A 15710-nucleotide genomic window follows, 5' to 3' on the forward strand; every position below is an offset into this window, starting at 1 on the left:
CAGGACCTCAGACTGGGGTGAAGGTTCATCTTCCAACAGAACAACAACCCTAAGCACACAGCCAAGACAATGCAGGAGTGGCTTCGAGAGACCTGAAAATAGCTGGGCAGCGACGCTCCTCATCCAACCTGACAGAGCTTGAGAGGATCTGCAGAGAAGAATGGGAGAAACTCCCCAAATACAGGTGTGCCAAGCTTGTAGCGTCATACCCAAGAAGACTTGAGGCTGTAATCACTGTCAAAGATGCTTCACCAAAGTACTGAGTAAAGGGTCTGAATACTTATGTAAATGTATTATTTCGTTTTTTATTTGCATTTTAGAATAAGGTTGTAGCAAAATGTGGAAAAGGTCAAGCTGTCTGAATACTTTCCGAATACACTGTATATATTTTTATACAATGGGTTGGTCTAATCCTGGATGCTGATTAGTTTAAGATCAGCATTTGAGCCTGTGTCAATTCCACAAGTTACCACCGGCTAAATCTATGACGTTGAAATGCCTATTTACACTGTTCCTTCTGACTGCGCAATCCACTGTCTCATCAACTCAGCCAGGCAATTTATATATTACGCTGTAAAAAGAATCTAGACATTTTCTCTTATCTTTTCATTTAGACTAACATTTGGTTTTCAATAGCAGAGATTTGTAATAACTCTGACATTTGCAATATTGTTTAAATATTGAAATTCGATCTCCAGCTGTCCTATGGTAATAAACGTGTCGGGAGTCGGGAAGAGACAGACAGGCTGCCAGTTTTTCTCAGCCAGTCGAAATCATGAATAAGCATCATTGTTATGGATAAATACAAAGAAATGTCAATAGAAAAACATGAAATGCAGCTAGTTTGCTGTCATTCCAGCTTCAGTTTGAAGTGATTGAGTTAGATGTGTAGTTGGCTATCTCTTCTGAACAGTGGCCTGGCAAAAGAGCAAATGGTCTATGCCAGGCGAAATCGCACATCATTAGCTCATTGTTATGGATGTATCCCAAACAAATCACTAGAAAACAGCTTAAAAAACATTACTGTTATTTTGGCTGCACTGTTTGACGTGACTGTGTTAGCCAAAGTTGGCTAGCTAGCAAGCAAGGGATAAGAATGTTGCCAGCCATCATGGCAACAGAACATGTATAACAAATGACCGAGTCACGTCCATAGATTTAGAACAAAAATACTTAACGACTGTGTCGCGTCTCTGGCAAACACATCCGGCTTCTTCACCTGCGGAATTGTCTGAGACCAGCCACACGGACAGCTGATGAAAATGTAGGTTTGCACAACCATAGCATTTCTGGTACAAACTGTCAGGAACCGTCTCAGGGAAGCTCATCTGTGTGCTCGTCGTCATCACCAGGGTCTTGACCTGACAGCAGTTCGACATCGTAACCGACGTCAGTGGGCAAATTCTCACCTTCGATGGTCACTGGCACGCTGGAGAAGTGTGCTCTTCATGGATAAATCCTTGTTTCAACTCTACCGGGCAGATGGCTGACAGCGTCTATGACGTCATGTGGCCGAGTGGTTTGCTGATGTCAACGTTGTGAACAGAGTGCCCCATGGTGGCGGTTGGGTTTAGGTATGAGCAGGCATAAGCTACAGACAACTAATACTTTTTTGCATTGTATCGATGGCAATTTGAATGCACAGAGATACCGTGACGAGATCCTGTGGCCCATTGTTGTGCCATTCATCCGCTGCCAACACCTCATGTTTCAGCATTATAATGCTGAAAATGTCATAGTTCTTCCATGGCCTGCATACTCACCAGACATGTCACCCATTGAGAATGTTAGGTGATGCTCTGGATCGACGTGTACGACAGTGTGTTCCAGTTCCCGCCAATGTCCAGCAACTTCACACAGCCATTGAAGAAGAGAGGAACAACATTCCACAGGCCACAATCAATAGCCTGTGTAGTCCAATTAAGGTAAGCTAAATATGATGTGGCTGTCCATGGTAATTATTTACATTGTGCGTGTGTGTGTTTGTGTGTGTGTGTGTAGCAATGAAAATGAATTTCTAAAATATTAATAATATTACTACACATATCATAGCTACACGTAACGTTAGTTAGTGAGCCAGCAAGCTAACTTTCTCTAGCTAGCTAACAGTACGCTTTAACTACCAAAATTGGAAGCGTATAATAGCTGAAAATGTAGCTAGACTCTTACCCGTATACGTGGATGAACGCTTCAAGGCAGATTGGAACCACTTTAAATAAGTAAAACGTTATTTCCGTTTTTTGTTTGTAGCTACAGCTTGTTTGGCCTGTTGTGTCAAGTCACTCCGGTTCACACTGACCGTGTGCAGAAAGTAGTCCATCACAACTTTTTCTCACTGATCTTTGTCGATAGTGCCTGCTAAATTCAGGGCAGCAATGTTGTTGAGAGCAGTAGCAACACTTTTGCAGTTCTCCATAGCTAACATTATATATTTTTTTAAAGACATGGTAACAAGGATGATCTACACATACTGAGCAGCTTGTGTTATTGACAGAAGCGTGCTACATGGCAGACCAATCCGAAATCATCTCTCGGGATGCCCAGCCCATCTAAGATAGCGTAGCAGTGCGGTCGTGTTCTCTTGTGTGTCCATGTAAATAGCCTGTTTTTTTATATTTTTTTGTATTTTACGTATATATTTCCCTATCACACTTTTCATCCTTCTACTAAATATACTTTCCTGCAACCCACCTCAATCAATGTGGAACGGATTCTATTATTTACTCACCTTTCTCTATAATCTCCAGTTGAAACTAGCCAGACAGCTAACTAGCTACTTGCTATTAGCCACTGTTAGCGGTTTTCACCCAGAACATCGGATTTTCTGCCGGAATAACTGAATCAATGGACCTTAACAACGGATCTAGCTTGCCGCAACCGAATGGATGTCAAATGGATGTTGCTATAGGCTAATCACCACTGCCCCCGTAGCAACAGTTAGCCTTGAGCCTTGAGCTAGCCCCGCACTATCTACCTCTCTGTCTACCGGACGGGAGTAGCCAGCTAACCAGCTAACTAGCTACTTGCTATTAGCCACCGTTAGCGGCTTTTTCTCCATTGTCCGTGGCCTGCACTACCTACCAGCCAGCTCTAGCCTGGACTATTATCGGCCAGTCTGCACTGTCTGCACAGCGAGTTATCGACCCAGAACCTATCGGATTTTCTGCCGGAATCACTGAATCACTGGACCTTTAACACTGGATAATCGCAACTAGCTAGCTGCAACCAAATGAACATTGTTGTTGGCTAATCAGCCTTGAGATAGCCTTGAGTCAAGCACATCTCCTGACTATCTACCTCTCTGTCAACCGGACGGGACCTCCAAGAGTTGACACGGAGCCCTGCGGATCCATCACGACTGGTCTGCCGACGTAATCGTCTGTGGTTTCAACAGGCTTCCTGTTGCGACGACCACGAAGATCCATCTGCTAGCCCCGGCCCGCTAGCACACGCAAACTACAACCGTGCTTCCTGCTCGCTGTGCTGAAGCACCAATTTGAACTGCTCTCGGGCTCACATATTGCTGTTCACTGGACCTTATGATCACTCAGCTGCACAGCTGATGCCTGCTGGACTGTTCCTTTACACAGTACCCTGTCCTGTTTATTCTGTTTAGCCTCAGCCCAAACTTTATCGCCATTACCAGTTGTTGTCTTAGCTCTCTCTAATAACACCTGTGATTGCTTTATGCCTCTCTCCCATGTCAATATGCCTTGTCTATTGCTGTTCCAGTTAGTTCTTATTATACAATTTTACTGTAGAACCCCAAGTCCCTCTCAAACTGCCTCAAATAGTTCCTTTGTTCCACCCCCCATACACACCGAGACCGGCTCAATCGGTGCCTCCAGTGATGCTATCTCTTTCATTGTTACCCAACGCTTAGGTTTACCTCCACTGTACTCATATCCTTCCATATCCTTGTCTGTACATAATGCCCTGAATCTTTTCTACAACGCCCGGTAATCTCCCCCCTTTATTCTCGGTACCCAACGCACTAGAAGACCAGTTCTTAAAGCCTTTAGCCGTATCCTTATTCTAGTCCTCCTCTGTTCCTCTGGTGATGTAGAGGCTAACCCAGGCCCTGCAGCCCCCAGTATCACTCCTACTCCCCAGGAGCTATCATTTGTTGACTTCTGTAACCATAAAAGCCTTGGTTTTCTGCACGTTAACATCAGAAGCCTACTTCCTAAGTTTGAGTTATTCACTGCGTTAGCACACTCCGCCAACCCTGATGTTCTAGCAGTGTCTGAATCCTGGCTTAGGAAGGCCACCAAAAGTTCTGAAATTTCCATCCCCAACTACAACATTTTCCGTCTAGATAGAACTGCCACAGGGGGTGGAGTTGCAATCGCCTGCAGAGCTCTATCATACTATCCAGGTCTGTGCCCAAACAGTTTGAGCTTCTACTTCTAAAAATCCACCTTTCCAGAAATAAGTCTCTCACTGTTGCCGCTTGCTACAGACCCCCCTCAGCCCCCAGCTGTGCCCTGGACACCATATGTGAATTGATTGCCCCCCATTTATCCTCAGAGTTCGTACTGCTTGGTGACCTAAATTGGGATATGCTTAACCATCCTACAATCCAAACTAGATGCCCTCAATCTCACACAAATTATCAACGAACCTACCAGGTACAACCCTAAATCCGTAAACATGGGTACCCTCATAGATATCATCCCGACTAACTTACCCTCTAAATACACCTCCGCTGTCTTCAACCAGGATCTCAGCGATCACTGCCTTATTGCCTGCATCCGTAATGGGTCCGCGGTCAAACGACCACCCCTCATCACTGTCAAACGCTCCCTAAAACACTTTAGCGAGCAGTCCTTCCTAATTGACCTGGCCCAGGTATCCTGGATGGATATCGATCTCATTCCGTCAGTAGAGGATGCCTGGTTGTTCTTTAAAAGTAATTTCCTCTCAATCTTGAATAAATATGCCCCATTCAAAAAATACAGAACTAAGAACAGATATAGCCCCTGGTTCTCCTCAGACTTGACTGCCCTTGACCAGCACAAAAACATCCTGTGGCGTACTGCATTAGCATCAAATAGCCCCCGCGATATGCAACTTTTCAGGGAAGTCAGGAACCAATATACACAAGCAGTTAGGAAAGCAAAGGCTAACTTTTTCAAACAGAAATTTGCATCCTGTAGCACGAACTCCAAAAAGTTTTGGGACACTGTAAAATCCATGGAGAATAAGAGCACCTCCTCCCAGCTGCCCACTGCACTGAGTCTAGGAAACACTATCACCACCGATAAATCTACAATAATCGAGAATTTCAACAAGCATTTTGCTACGGCTGGCCATTCTTTCCACCTGGATACCACTACCCCGGCCACCAGCTCTGCACCCTATGCTGCAACTTGCCCATGCCCCCCCACCCCCCGGCTTCTCCTTCACACAAATTCAGACAGCTGATGTTCTGGAAGAGCTGCAAAATCTGGACCCCTACAAATAATCTGGGCTAGACAATCTGAACCCTTTCTTTCTAAAACTAGCCGCCGAAATTGTCGCAACCCCTATTACTAGCCTGTTCAACCTCTCTTTCGTAACGTCTGAGATCCCCAGAGATTGGAAAGCTGCCGCGGTCATCCCCCTCTTCAAAGGGGGTGACACTCTAGATCCAAACTGTTACAGATCTATATCCATCCTGCCCTGCCTGGCCAAGGCTTTCGACTCTGTCAACCACCGCATTCTTATTGGCAGACTAAATAGCCTTGGTTTCTCAAATGACTGCCTCACCTGGTTCACCAACTACTTCTCAGATAGAGTTCAATGTGTCAAATCGGAGGGCCTGTTGTCTGGACCTATGGCAGTCTCTATGGGGGTGCCACAGGGTTCAATTCTTGGGCTGACTCTTTTCTCCGTGTATATCAATGATGTCGCTCTTGCTGCTGGTGACTCTCCTGATCCACCTCTTCGCAGACGACACCATGTTGTATACATCTGGCCCTTCATTGGACACTGTGTTAACAAACTTCCAAACAAGCTTCAATGCCATACAACACTCCTTCAGTAGCCTCCAACAGCTCTTAAACACTAGTAAAATGAAATGCATGCTCTTCAATCGAACGCTGCTGGCACCCACCACCCGACTAGAATCACTACTCTCGACGGGTCTGACCTAGAGTATGTGGACAACTACAAATACCTAGGTGTCTGGTTAGACTGTAAACTCTCCTTCCAGACTCACATTAAGAATCTCCAATCCAAAGTTCAATCTAGAATCGGCTTCCTATTTCGCAACAAAGCCTCCTTCACTCATGCTGCCAAACATGCCCTCGTAAAACGGACTATCCTACCGATCCTTGACTTCGTCGATGTCATTTACAAAATAGCCTCCAACACTCTACTCAGCAAATTGGATGTAGTCTATCACAGTGCCATCCGTTTTGTCACCAAAGCCCCATATACTACCGACCACTGTGACCTGTACGCTCTTGTTGGCTGGTCCTCACTACATATTCGTCGCCAAACCCACTGGCTCCAGGCCATCTATAAATCACTGCTAGGCAAATCCCCGCCTTATCTTAGCTCATTGGTCACCATAGCAACACCCACCCGTAATATGCGCTCCAGCAGGTATATCTCACTGGTCATCCCCAAAGCCAACACCTCCTTTGGCCGCCATTCCTTCCAGTTCTCTGCTACCAATGACTGGAACGAATTGCAAAAATCTCTGAAGCTGGAGACACTTATCTCCCTCACTAACTTTAAGCATCAGTTGTCAGAGCACCTTATCGATCACTGCACCTGTACACGCCCATCTGAAATTAGCACACCCAACTACCTCATCCCCATGTTGTTATTTATTTTGCTCATTTGCACCCCAGTATCTCCATTTGCACATCATCTCTTGCACATCTATCATTCCAGTGTTTATACTAATTGTAATTATTTTGCACTATAGCCTATTTATTGCCTTACCTCCATTACTTGCTACATTTGCACACACTGTATATATATATTTTCTGTTGTAGTTTTTACTTTATGTTTTGTTTTACCCCATATGTAACTCTGTGTTGTTTTTATCGCACTGCTTTGCTTTATCTTGACCAGGTCGCAGTTGTAAATGAGAACTTGTTCTCAACTGGCTTACCTGGTTAAACAAAGAAAATAAAAAAATCCATTACCTCAGCCAATTATGGCTAGCGGGAAGGTTCCTATCTTTTTCCGTGGCTAAACCAACTAGGCTCATAATTTATCAATTCTATTTGTATTTACAGATTACATGCAAGTGTGTTAAGGCACATGAAAATTCACATGTTCCAGAAGGCATTTCTGCCCCAAAAATAATTTGAATTAAAACAAATATGTTCAAATGCCTCTTCTGTGAAGTAGTGACGTGCGACATATGCCTAGCTTCCTGAAGAGTGTGTGTGTGTGTGCAAGAAGAAAAAGCATGTTGACTTACCCTACTTGTACAGAAATGCCAATGCCATCCTCCTCTTTCATGACTCTGTCATACACACTTTTAGTTTTAGTTTTCCTAGGCTTCCTGGCTAAAATCCTTGCTCACTAGCCTAACTTCCTTTCATGGGCAATGATGTGACAGGCCAGCTAGTTAACGTTAGCCTAACATTACTACATCTAGATACATGTTGAACTTCCATCCTCTCAGGCCAGGGGCACAATCAGTGGTGTAGTGGTCCCTGGAGAAGTGGGTATACTCTCAGTATTCACCTTTTTTTTTTTTAAGTAGTCCAGAAAAAAGCCCTGTTTTAGAAACAGTGACATGTAAGACTATGATTTAGTTTACCCAAAAATATGTAATTTCTACTTGCACACTATTATAAAATGATCATGACTTGATTAGGAGCAGTTTGTAGTTACTACTGGTCACAAGAGCAGCCTGGATGAATGTAAAATGTATTTATCATGAGGCAAACAGGAAATGGTGTTTCGATTATTTTTTGCACATTTATTTAAATAAAATACTTCAAATCTGAAGGTGACAATGCATCCTTGTTCATATTGCTATATGCTTTGTTTTGAACATGTTCATTTACCGGTAAATCATTCAACAAAATATGTTACAACAATATTTAGTTAACAATTAACAAAAATATATGCATTAACAACACATCAACAGTGATATACTCTCTCAACCCAGCACTGGGTTTCTGACCTTTGCTCATACTACAGTATATTCCAGACAAATTTGCTTTCTGCAGGAGCTTTCACACTGCACTGTCTAGAACGCACCGAAGAGGCAGCACGATGGCTCTTCAACCAGGTCCTTGTATATTTTCTAGGATCAAACTTGGAAGTTGGTGGGCCGTTGATATTAATCATCATCAAGTTTGATATGTTTGAGATCAGAAGGACAGCCCTCTTGTCTGAGCTTATATTGTTCGTAAGGCTAAAATTCCTCTCACACTCTGCTGTACCGACAGGGAATGTTTTCATACAGTTCATAAGTGGTTTTAGGTCCTTGGGCTCACTACTGGGCTCTTCCAGTAGGTCCCGCATCCCATTCAGTGCTTGGTCTGTGCACAAGTTAAATCGCTTGCACAGTCGCTTAACTTGTTCTTCACCATGGCGGATGCTGGGCTTTGATGGCCACTTACTCTGATCAAGGATGCTGAGGTCCATGATGGTCTCATCTTCAAAAGACAAGCGTTTCTCCAGATTGTTCACAAGGCTTTGTAAGAACTGGCCTGGATTGATAGACTTCAGCTTTGCATTTGTTTTCAGGGCTATAGACCGATACTCCCCAGTCTGTTTTGCTTCTAAAGCCTCACTATATTTCTCACCTGGACTCTCTTTGAATGACTGGATCACTCTGATTGAGCGTTTCAGCAGATGCTCTGCTCTGAGGAGCGTTATAGAACGAGACTGAAGCTCCTGTGACAGGAGACTTAGTTCATGGAGAGTGTCGTACATGAGGCCAAGGTCACAAATGAATTCTGGACTTTGAACACGGTCTAACAAACCTCTGTACATCTGCCTCTCTTTGGTGGACCTCATCTCATCACTGCAAGCATTTTTAAAGTGCTGCACAAGAGCTCCCAGGGATGTCCAAACAGCACGAACAGTCCGAAAGCTACTGGCCACCCAGCGTACATCCAAGATTCTGCCAATGCGAAGAAGTTGTGAGCCTACTTCAGCTGCTGCATTAACAAGTTCACGTTCATTTTTGTTTGACACACTATACAGAGAGTATAGCTTCTGGATAAAAGTTTTAAAGTGATTGACAGAGTTTACCTCATCAACTGCATCTGACACAGCAAGTTCAAGTCTATGGTTCATGCAGTGCCATACAAAAAGCTTTGGGAATCTCAAAGTCAGTCTGGTTGCTACTCCTGACTTCTTTCCTAGCATGACACTGGCTCCATCAGATACAAATGTTACCCAGTTTTCATGAAGCCACTCTTCTGTAAAGCCAGCATTAGTTAAACAGGTGAGTAACGCCTGTAATATGCCATCTGCTCTCTGATTTTCCAGTTCAACAAGTTCCAGGAATATGAACTCAGGGCTTTCTTCTTGAATTGATGCTTTAATAGAAACTGTCATGACAGCTTTGTGACTTAAAGAAGATGCCTCGTCAATTAGGACAGCTAACTTACTGGATGATGCTATAATGCTACTGATGATTTTGCTCTGCATCTCACTAGCAACATGTTGTATTATTTGTGTTGCACTGTAACGTGAATGAAGTATTGAGCCCATTTTTACACCATTCAGTTCCTGCAGCTCAATGAGGCTCTCATGGTCAGAAAAGGGTCGGTTCTTTTTGGCCAGATGGTAGGCTGTTCGAAACACAGCTTCAGTTTCCTTCATGTAGGACTCAGTCATAGTCTCCACTGCATTCTCAATGGCAGCTTCTTTCTGTTGCTCTGCCACCTTCACAGCCTGAGTGTGGGCCTTGGACAACGCATGTTTCCTCACCTTATTTCTCAAGATTGACAAACTTGTTGTTCTACTTCCCTGGCCAGACACTTGAATTTCAAAGTTCATCCATTCTCTTGAGAGCGATACACCTTGTCCTTGCTCCTTGTCGATCCCAATGGAGTTCACACTGCTACAGACCAGACATCCTGCGAAGCATAAACAAACAATGTAACTACTCCTGTATCCACAGCTGTACGTGTGCATGGTCCTTTACACACACACACACACACACACACACACACACACAAAGTTATCTGTGCCCACTGTTTCAGAAGTTACCCAAACTAGCAATCTACCTAAACTTACCCAATTTTTTTGTTTTTGGATCCCAACCAGGGGTTCTTGGATTTGAAGTCTTCTGTTTGTTTAGCACTCCACAGGTCTGGCCAGTCATTATTGATGTCTACAGACAACAACAAAACTAATTATGCATCTCCCTGTCTCTCTCTCTCTCACACACTTACACACACACACACACACACACACACACACATACTGTGATCACAATAGTCATCAGCAAGACATGGGTCCCCCTCTTTACATTAACAATCTGCATAACCAAGTGGAAATATTTTCAGCAAGTGAAGCTGAAGCATACAGGAGATTAGTGAGTGAAATACTTGGGAGAGTTTATTTAACAAAAAAACAACAAATTTAACACAAAATGTTATATAACAGTAGCATTGTAAAAAACAAACATGGATACAGACAAAATAAATAGAAGGGCAATAAAATAAATAACATCACACAGAAATTCAAAATGAGGCTTAATCTGTCAAAATCACCTTTTGTTACAGTGTGAGGCTTCACTTTTCAATAAACTGGAGATGCAATTTACTGCCTGTGTGTTCTGACCTGGTGGTGGTAGACTGGATCCTTCTCTATGCTCACACTGACTTGCCTGGCTAGCTCCCGGTTGAGAGCTGCCAGGGCTGCTGGTTTTAGGGGTGGGGTCTGCCTGGGCCTGATCTGGGCCTGATTTGTGAAAAAAAAAAAAAAAGTCTGCAATATCTCCCTTCCTTTTCATGGTTACCTGTCCCTATACAAAATAAGACAGCCTGATTAGACCTCAATATTGTTTTAGGCTGAATCTTAAACTATTTGTCCCCATTCTTGTGTTTTAACTTACTTAAAAATCAACTACCAGCTTAGCTACTATGCAATTAAACTAGATCATATAGGTTAGTTAGGGCTAAGTAACTTGGCTAATGTTATAATTTAGGGCTTAGTAACTTGGCTAACGTTATAATTTAGACCTTTACAATAATAAACAAGCTTCATAAACATTGAGATAATCAGTTTCATCAGTCTGGTATGAAATTCTTATGAACTGGGTTGATTAAACACTTACTGAAAACCAACAATGCCCCGGTTTCCCCACATTATCCCAATCTACGTAGCTAGCTTCATAACGTTAGCCGACTCGCACTAACTATTGGCGGCAACATCTCTTCTCCTCTAAATGTGCAGTCACTGGCAATTTGCCAGTAGTTTAAAATAATGATTCATTTGGAAACCACCTTAAAACTTACCTCAGAATGATGTCTTCCATCAACTGGGGTGGCACACCGCCGCTTGTGTCCTTTCTTCATCCGTTGTTTGGTCTGCTGCCGTTATCGTAGTCAAGTGGCACCGGCACCTGAGTTTTTTTTTTTTTTTTCACTGGCACCTGAGGTATTAGCGATATTTTCCTCGGCATGACCCGCCCTACTCTGCCTCTGATTGGCTCATCAGTCCTCATGCCTAAAGTTAACCAATCTAATCAGTGAAAGCAGCGAGTACCAGCCAATTAGAGGCAGAGGAGGGTGGGTCATGGCTTCACTATCCCCGAGGAAGAAAATAGGCAATCTGACTCACAGATATTACTGAATGATGCGCATCAGGGGGGATTTAGAAGTGGGTATACGCAATGCTGACTGAAAAATAAGTAGGTATACGCCGTATACCAGCGTATACCCTGGACTACACCTCTGGGCACAATGTATGAATTTATGGTTGGCTCAGAATTGCTGTTTTAATCATTGGCCAGTATGGAAAATTAAGTAAAACCACAAGTCCAAATCCTTGGCTAATTTAGCTAGCTAGCTAGCCATCGGAGGACAACAACACAACAGGATGCAACAATTCAAGTTCTGTCAATAACGTTTGGCTTCTAATGTGATGTGATTGGTCTGAAGCCAAAACCAAACTGGCTTCCCTTGAGACTTTATTTTGGGTGCGCCAGGACCATTCACAGCTGCTTACTTAGTTCAACGCTGATTGGCTATTATCTTATAATTGTTTTATCAAGGGAGGCCAAATGCTTGCTGGCTTCCCTTGCATTCAATGCTACAGGCAGCAACAATGTCATACTCTTTTTGACAGCATAGATGACATAGACATCGTTCACTTGGATGCTTTCTCCGGTGAGATACATTCATCCTCTCGCAAATTGAAGGACATTTATGAAACACAAAGAGACTAAATAAATTATTCAGTATGTTTTTTTCTTGGTCATTTTTTGGAGGGAGCCTGGCTTCCCATGGCCTCCATGAATACACGCCACTGCCTGCTCTACTTCATGCACATTTCAAGGGAAGCAAAGCCTTTGAGCGAAGAGGTAATGCCTCTGGTCAAAGCCCACTGTAAGAATCATGGACCTCTGTGCTGCGTTCTGTTCCACTCTGTTCAGCCATTGCACAATCTTATTCTGGAGCCCTCCAGGTGGGCAGGATCACTGATACACACAGTAGACGACCATGCACAGCCAAAATCCTTTATTAATCTCCCTATTTAACTCTGGCGCCAGGCTCACACACTTTTTTATGTGTCTACATAGAGGAGTTCCAAGGGTTAATAAGACAATATTGGGGATTCCTAATTGGATTCCTGAAGAGAGGGGAGAGGAGTGGCGTCCGGTCACAGAGAGATCTAGTGTTTGTTTGTTTAACGACAACAGTACATGCAAGACCAGCATTAACCTATTAGTGATCCCTAGTCCATCAATGCGATCGATGAAAATATATTTTGATAGATCGAACGTGTTAAACTGATTGTTTTTAATGAGGGTAGGCTCTCTAAACCCTGTTGCTACACAATAAATCACTATTAGGAGGACCTGACAATCACAGGGGCGGTCCCAGTAATCACAGAGTCCCCGTAAATAACAAAGTCCTCGTAGTCAACCACATGACACAAAAAAACATTATTGCGTTATTCAAATATATTCCTTATAATAATCCCCTCTGAATCCCAAATTCACAGAACGGTTAGCATGAAACTTTTAAACAGTAATTAAAAAAGGAGAAATACATTCAGCCTCTGTGCCCCCAGGGGAAAAGATCGGTCTTCAATCCCATTGTAAATGAGAGCACACCTAGCAGCTCACTGCATAATAATGGAGAATTAGAGGAATGAATGCAGCAACTGTGAAGAGTGATACAGGCTGTACTGCGTCTGGATGCTTTTTAAAGCTCCCATTCAGGATTGGGGAGAGAATGCTTCTCATCTCTCTTTGAATTTGGGGATTTAAAGTCCCATGAGCACCACAGGGGGGTGAATAAAGAGTTTTTGTCATTTTAAAGGGTGGCGATCAAAGATCTTTTCTTTTCCGTTTCCATTTCATGCTCACTTTTTTTCTCAGTTGAATACAACTTGAATGATTTTCAAAATAACAGTCAGGTTGAGGTGTGCACTGTCACAAACAGCCTTTTCTGAATATGGAATGGCAGCATGGAGAAGCCAGTCCCTATTACAAACAACTAGAAGAGGGAGGTCATATCGACTACATATTGAATGGTGCATAGACTTCAATGTTTACCTTATAGGGATTTGGGGGGGGGGGGATCACTTCAGATTCACATATTTGCTAAATAAAAAAAAAGAAATGGCTTGTAGTTCTTTGTTAGCTCCTTACGCAACAACCCAACATTCAGTTCAACTACTATCTGCTTTCAAATTCATACAAATCTGATACACTATATGTGGGTTACTACAGCTTCAAAGATATTAGAAAGTATAATACAAAGCTTGTGGGTTATAATACAAAGCCGCAGCATTGTACCCCAATCAGCATTCTCTCCAGCTCGTGATGAGGTTCTTCCATGGCGCTGACAGATATGGAGGATGCCACTGACACCTCCCCAACCCCATCACCAACCCCACCCGTCCTTCACCAGATCGAGATGACCCCACATTGACAGCAGCCATCATACTTCAGCTTGGCCTCGCTGGAAATGGTCTGTCAGGCTTTTGCTTGAGCGGATTATACACTGGCCTGGCCTGCGATTGTATGGGTTATTTCTTTAATCCTCATGATGCTGCCAGTGTTGTGCCCTATTCACAGCCATATAAACAGGACTACACTGCTCAGAAAGGGTACGGAGCAATTTTCAGTTTGCAATTTTCAGTTCAGACTCATAATATAATGGCTTTTGCTAAATTGCTTCGTCATGCTAGTTACACTGTGTGTGAGTTCGTGTGTAAAATTAATTCCCTACAAAAGTTAAGGTATTACATACAGTATGGATTTTAAAGTTATAGCTTTCTCATTGTCCAATGGGACTTCAAAATGAACAGTGAGTTGAAACAACTGCAATGATATGAAGTTGTTACAGGGGTCTTGTTTCCATGTGTGTTGTGAATGAGAAAGAATTTGGTTGTTTTCATAAGTACTGTCTATATCTAAGAAGCCAAGCCCTTACTTTAAGTAGACTTACAAAAAACATTATAATGCAGTGTCATCATAAAATATATTGATTTGCTTCTGGCGTAAAACTGACCAATGACTTTGGTCTTATCCAGCAAGTTTTCTATACATTTTTTGTCAGGCTCAATTGAAAATGTGTTTTTTGAGTTTCATTTGGTTGACAATTTTGTTTAGATTCCAATCCAATTTATTAAAAAAGAAAATTGACAAGAAAGCAATATTTATTTTATTCTATTACCATTATGTGTGTTTTCAGCCCATGATAGCTCACAAAGTCATAAGCAACTGCTCTATCAACGCTTGACACGTAGCACCTTGTTGGTCACATCAGCTCATCACAGCTAATTATCCACATTTATATCTGTTCGGTGTCATTGTAGTGCAGTCACAAGGCCAAGACTCACTACAGCTAGCCACATAGGAACAACATATAGGCACGCTTGGTGTAGACCTTGTGGCACATATGCTGGCTCTGAAACAGAAATAAGCATTATGGAGAGTATGTCAGACATTTTAAATAGCCTGCTGGTGTTCTGTATGACCTGAAGCGGTGGGATTGTGCATCGTACATGATAACTGTAGGGACCACAGAACCCCTGTTGCTATACTGTGGGCTGCAAGCTGAAATAACCAACTTTGTAATGCTTCTAAATGGAACAACAAGACAGAAAAATCATGTCCAAAGTCACGTCTCAATCACAATGCCTACGTGTTTACCATATTGTAATACAAAATCTCTATCTGGTCCCTTCCCCCCTTAAAGGGGACAAACAGGATTTTATAACATAAAGTTAGATGGTTCCTCGCCCTGAAAGTAGTCTATAAACCAGGTTAAACTATAATCCATGGTTCGGTTTTCTTTAAACAGCCACTACAAACTTCAGCTAACTTTAGCTTTATAGGTGGTGGAGATGGGCTTGGCAGATCTATTTGTCATTACCACCTTTCCAGATGGATAAATTGTAACATTGACAAGCAACACCAGACAACACGTTTGTGACATAACTAATGACAGTCTATATCCTCCTCTCACTCCTGCATGACAAGCTAGAAAAAGTGAAAATCATAGAAAAATTGAGACAGTGAACTGGACACAGATATACATTTCTCAGAGGGCAGT

The 15710-nt window shown here is 42.7% G+C and overlaps 1 protein-coding gene across 1 annotated transcript; it reads right to left on the bottom strand.

Moving 5' to 3' along the window:
- Positions 1 to 7909: 7909 nt before the first annotated feature.
- Positions 7910 to 10882, bottom strand: LOC121578939 (E3 SUMO-protein ligase KIAA1586-like). The gene is made up of 3 exons (XM_041893234.2): positions 10759 to 10882; positions 10210 to 10306; positions 7910 to 10049 (listed from the first exon to the last, which is right to left on the bottom strand). Exons 2-3 carry the CDS (start codon positions 10295 to 10297, stop codon positions 8149 to 8151), a joined length of 1989 nt encoding a protein of 662 aa, XP_041749168.2. The 5' UTR covers positions 10298 to 10306; positions 10759 to 10882; the 3' UTR covers positions 7910 to 8148.
- Between the last annotated feature and the right edge of the window lie 4828 nt (positions 10883 to 15710).

This window comes from Coregonus clupeaformis, chromosome 26 (genome assembly GCF_020615455.1).
Source record: "Coregonus clupeaformis isolate EN_2021a chromosome 26, ASM2061545v1, whole genome shotgun sequence".
NCBI lineage: Eukaryota > Metazoa > Chordata > Actinopteri > Salmoniformes > Salmonidae > Coregonus > Coregonus clupeaformis.

Bases quoted from the DNA above. Each gene is read 5' to 3' on its own strand.
- LOC121578939 (XM_041893234.2), bottom strand. From the start codon at position 10,297: ATGACTGGCCAGACCTGTGGAGTGCTAAACAAACAGAAGACTTCAAAT. The intron at 10,050-10,209 runs GTAAGTTTAGGT...TATGCTTCGCAG, and splicing joins TCCAAAAACAAAAAAATTGG to GATGTCTGGTCTGTAGCAGT.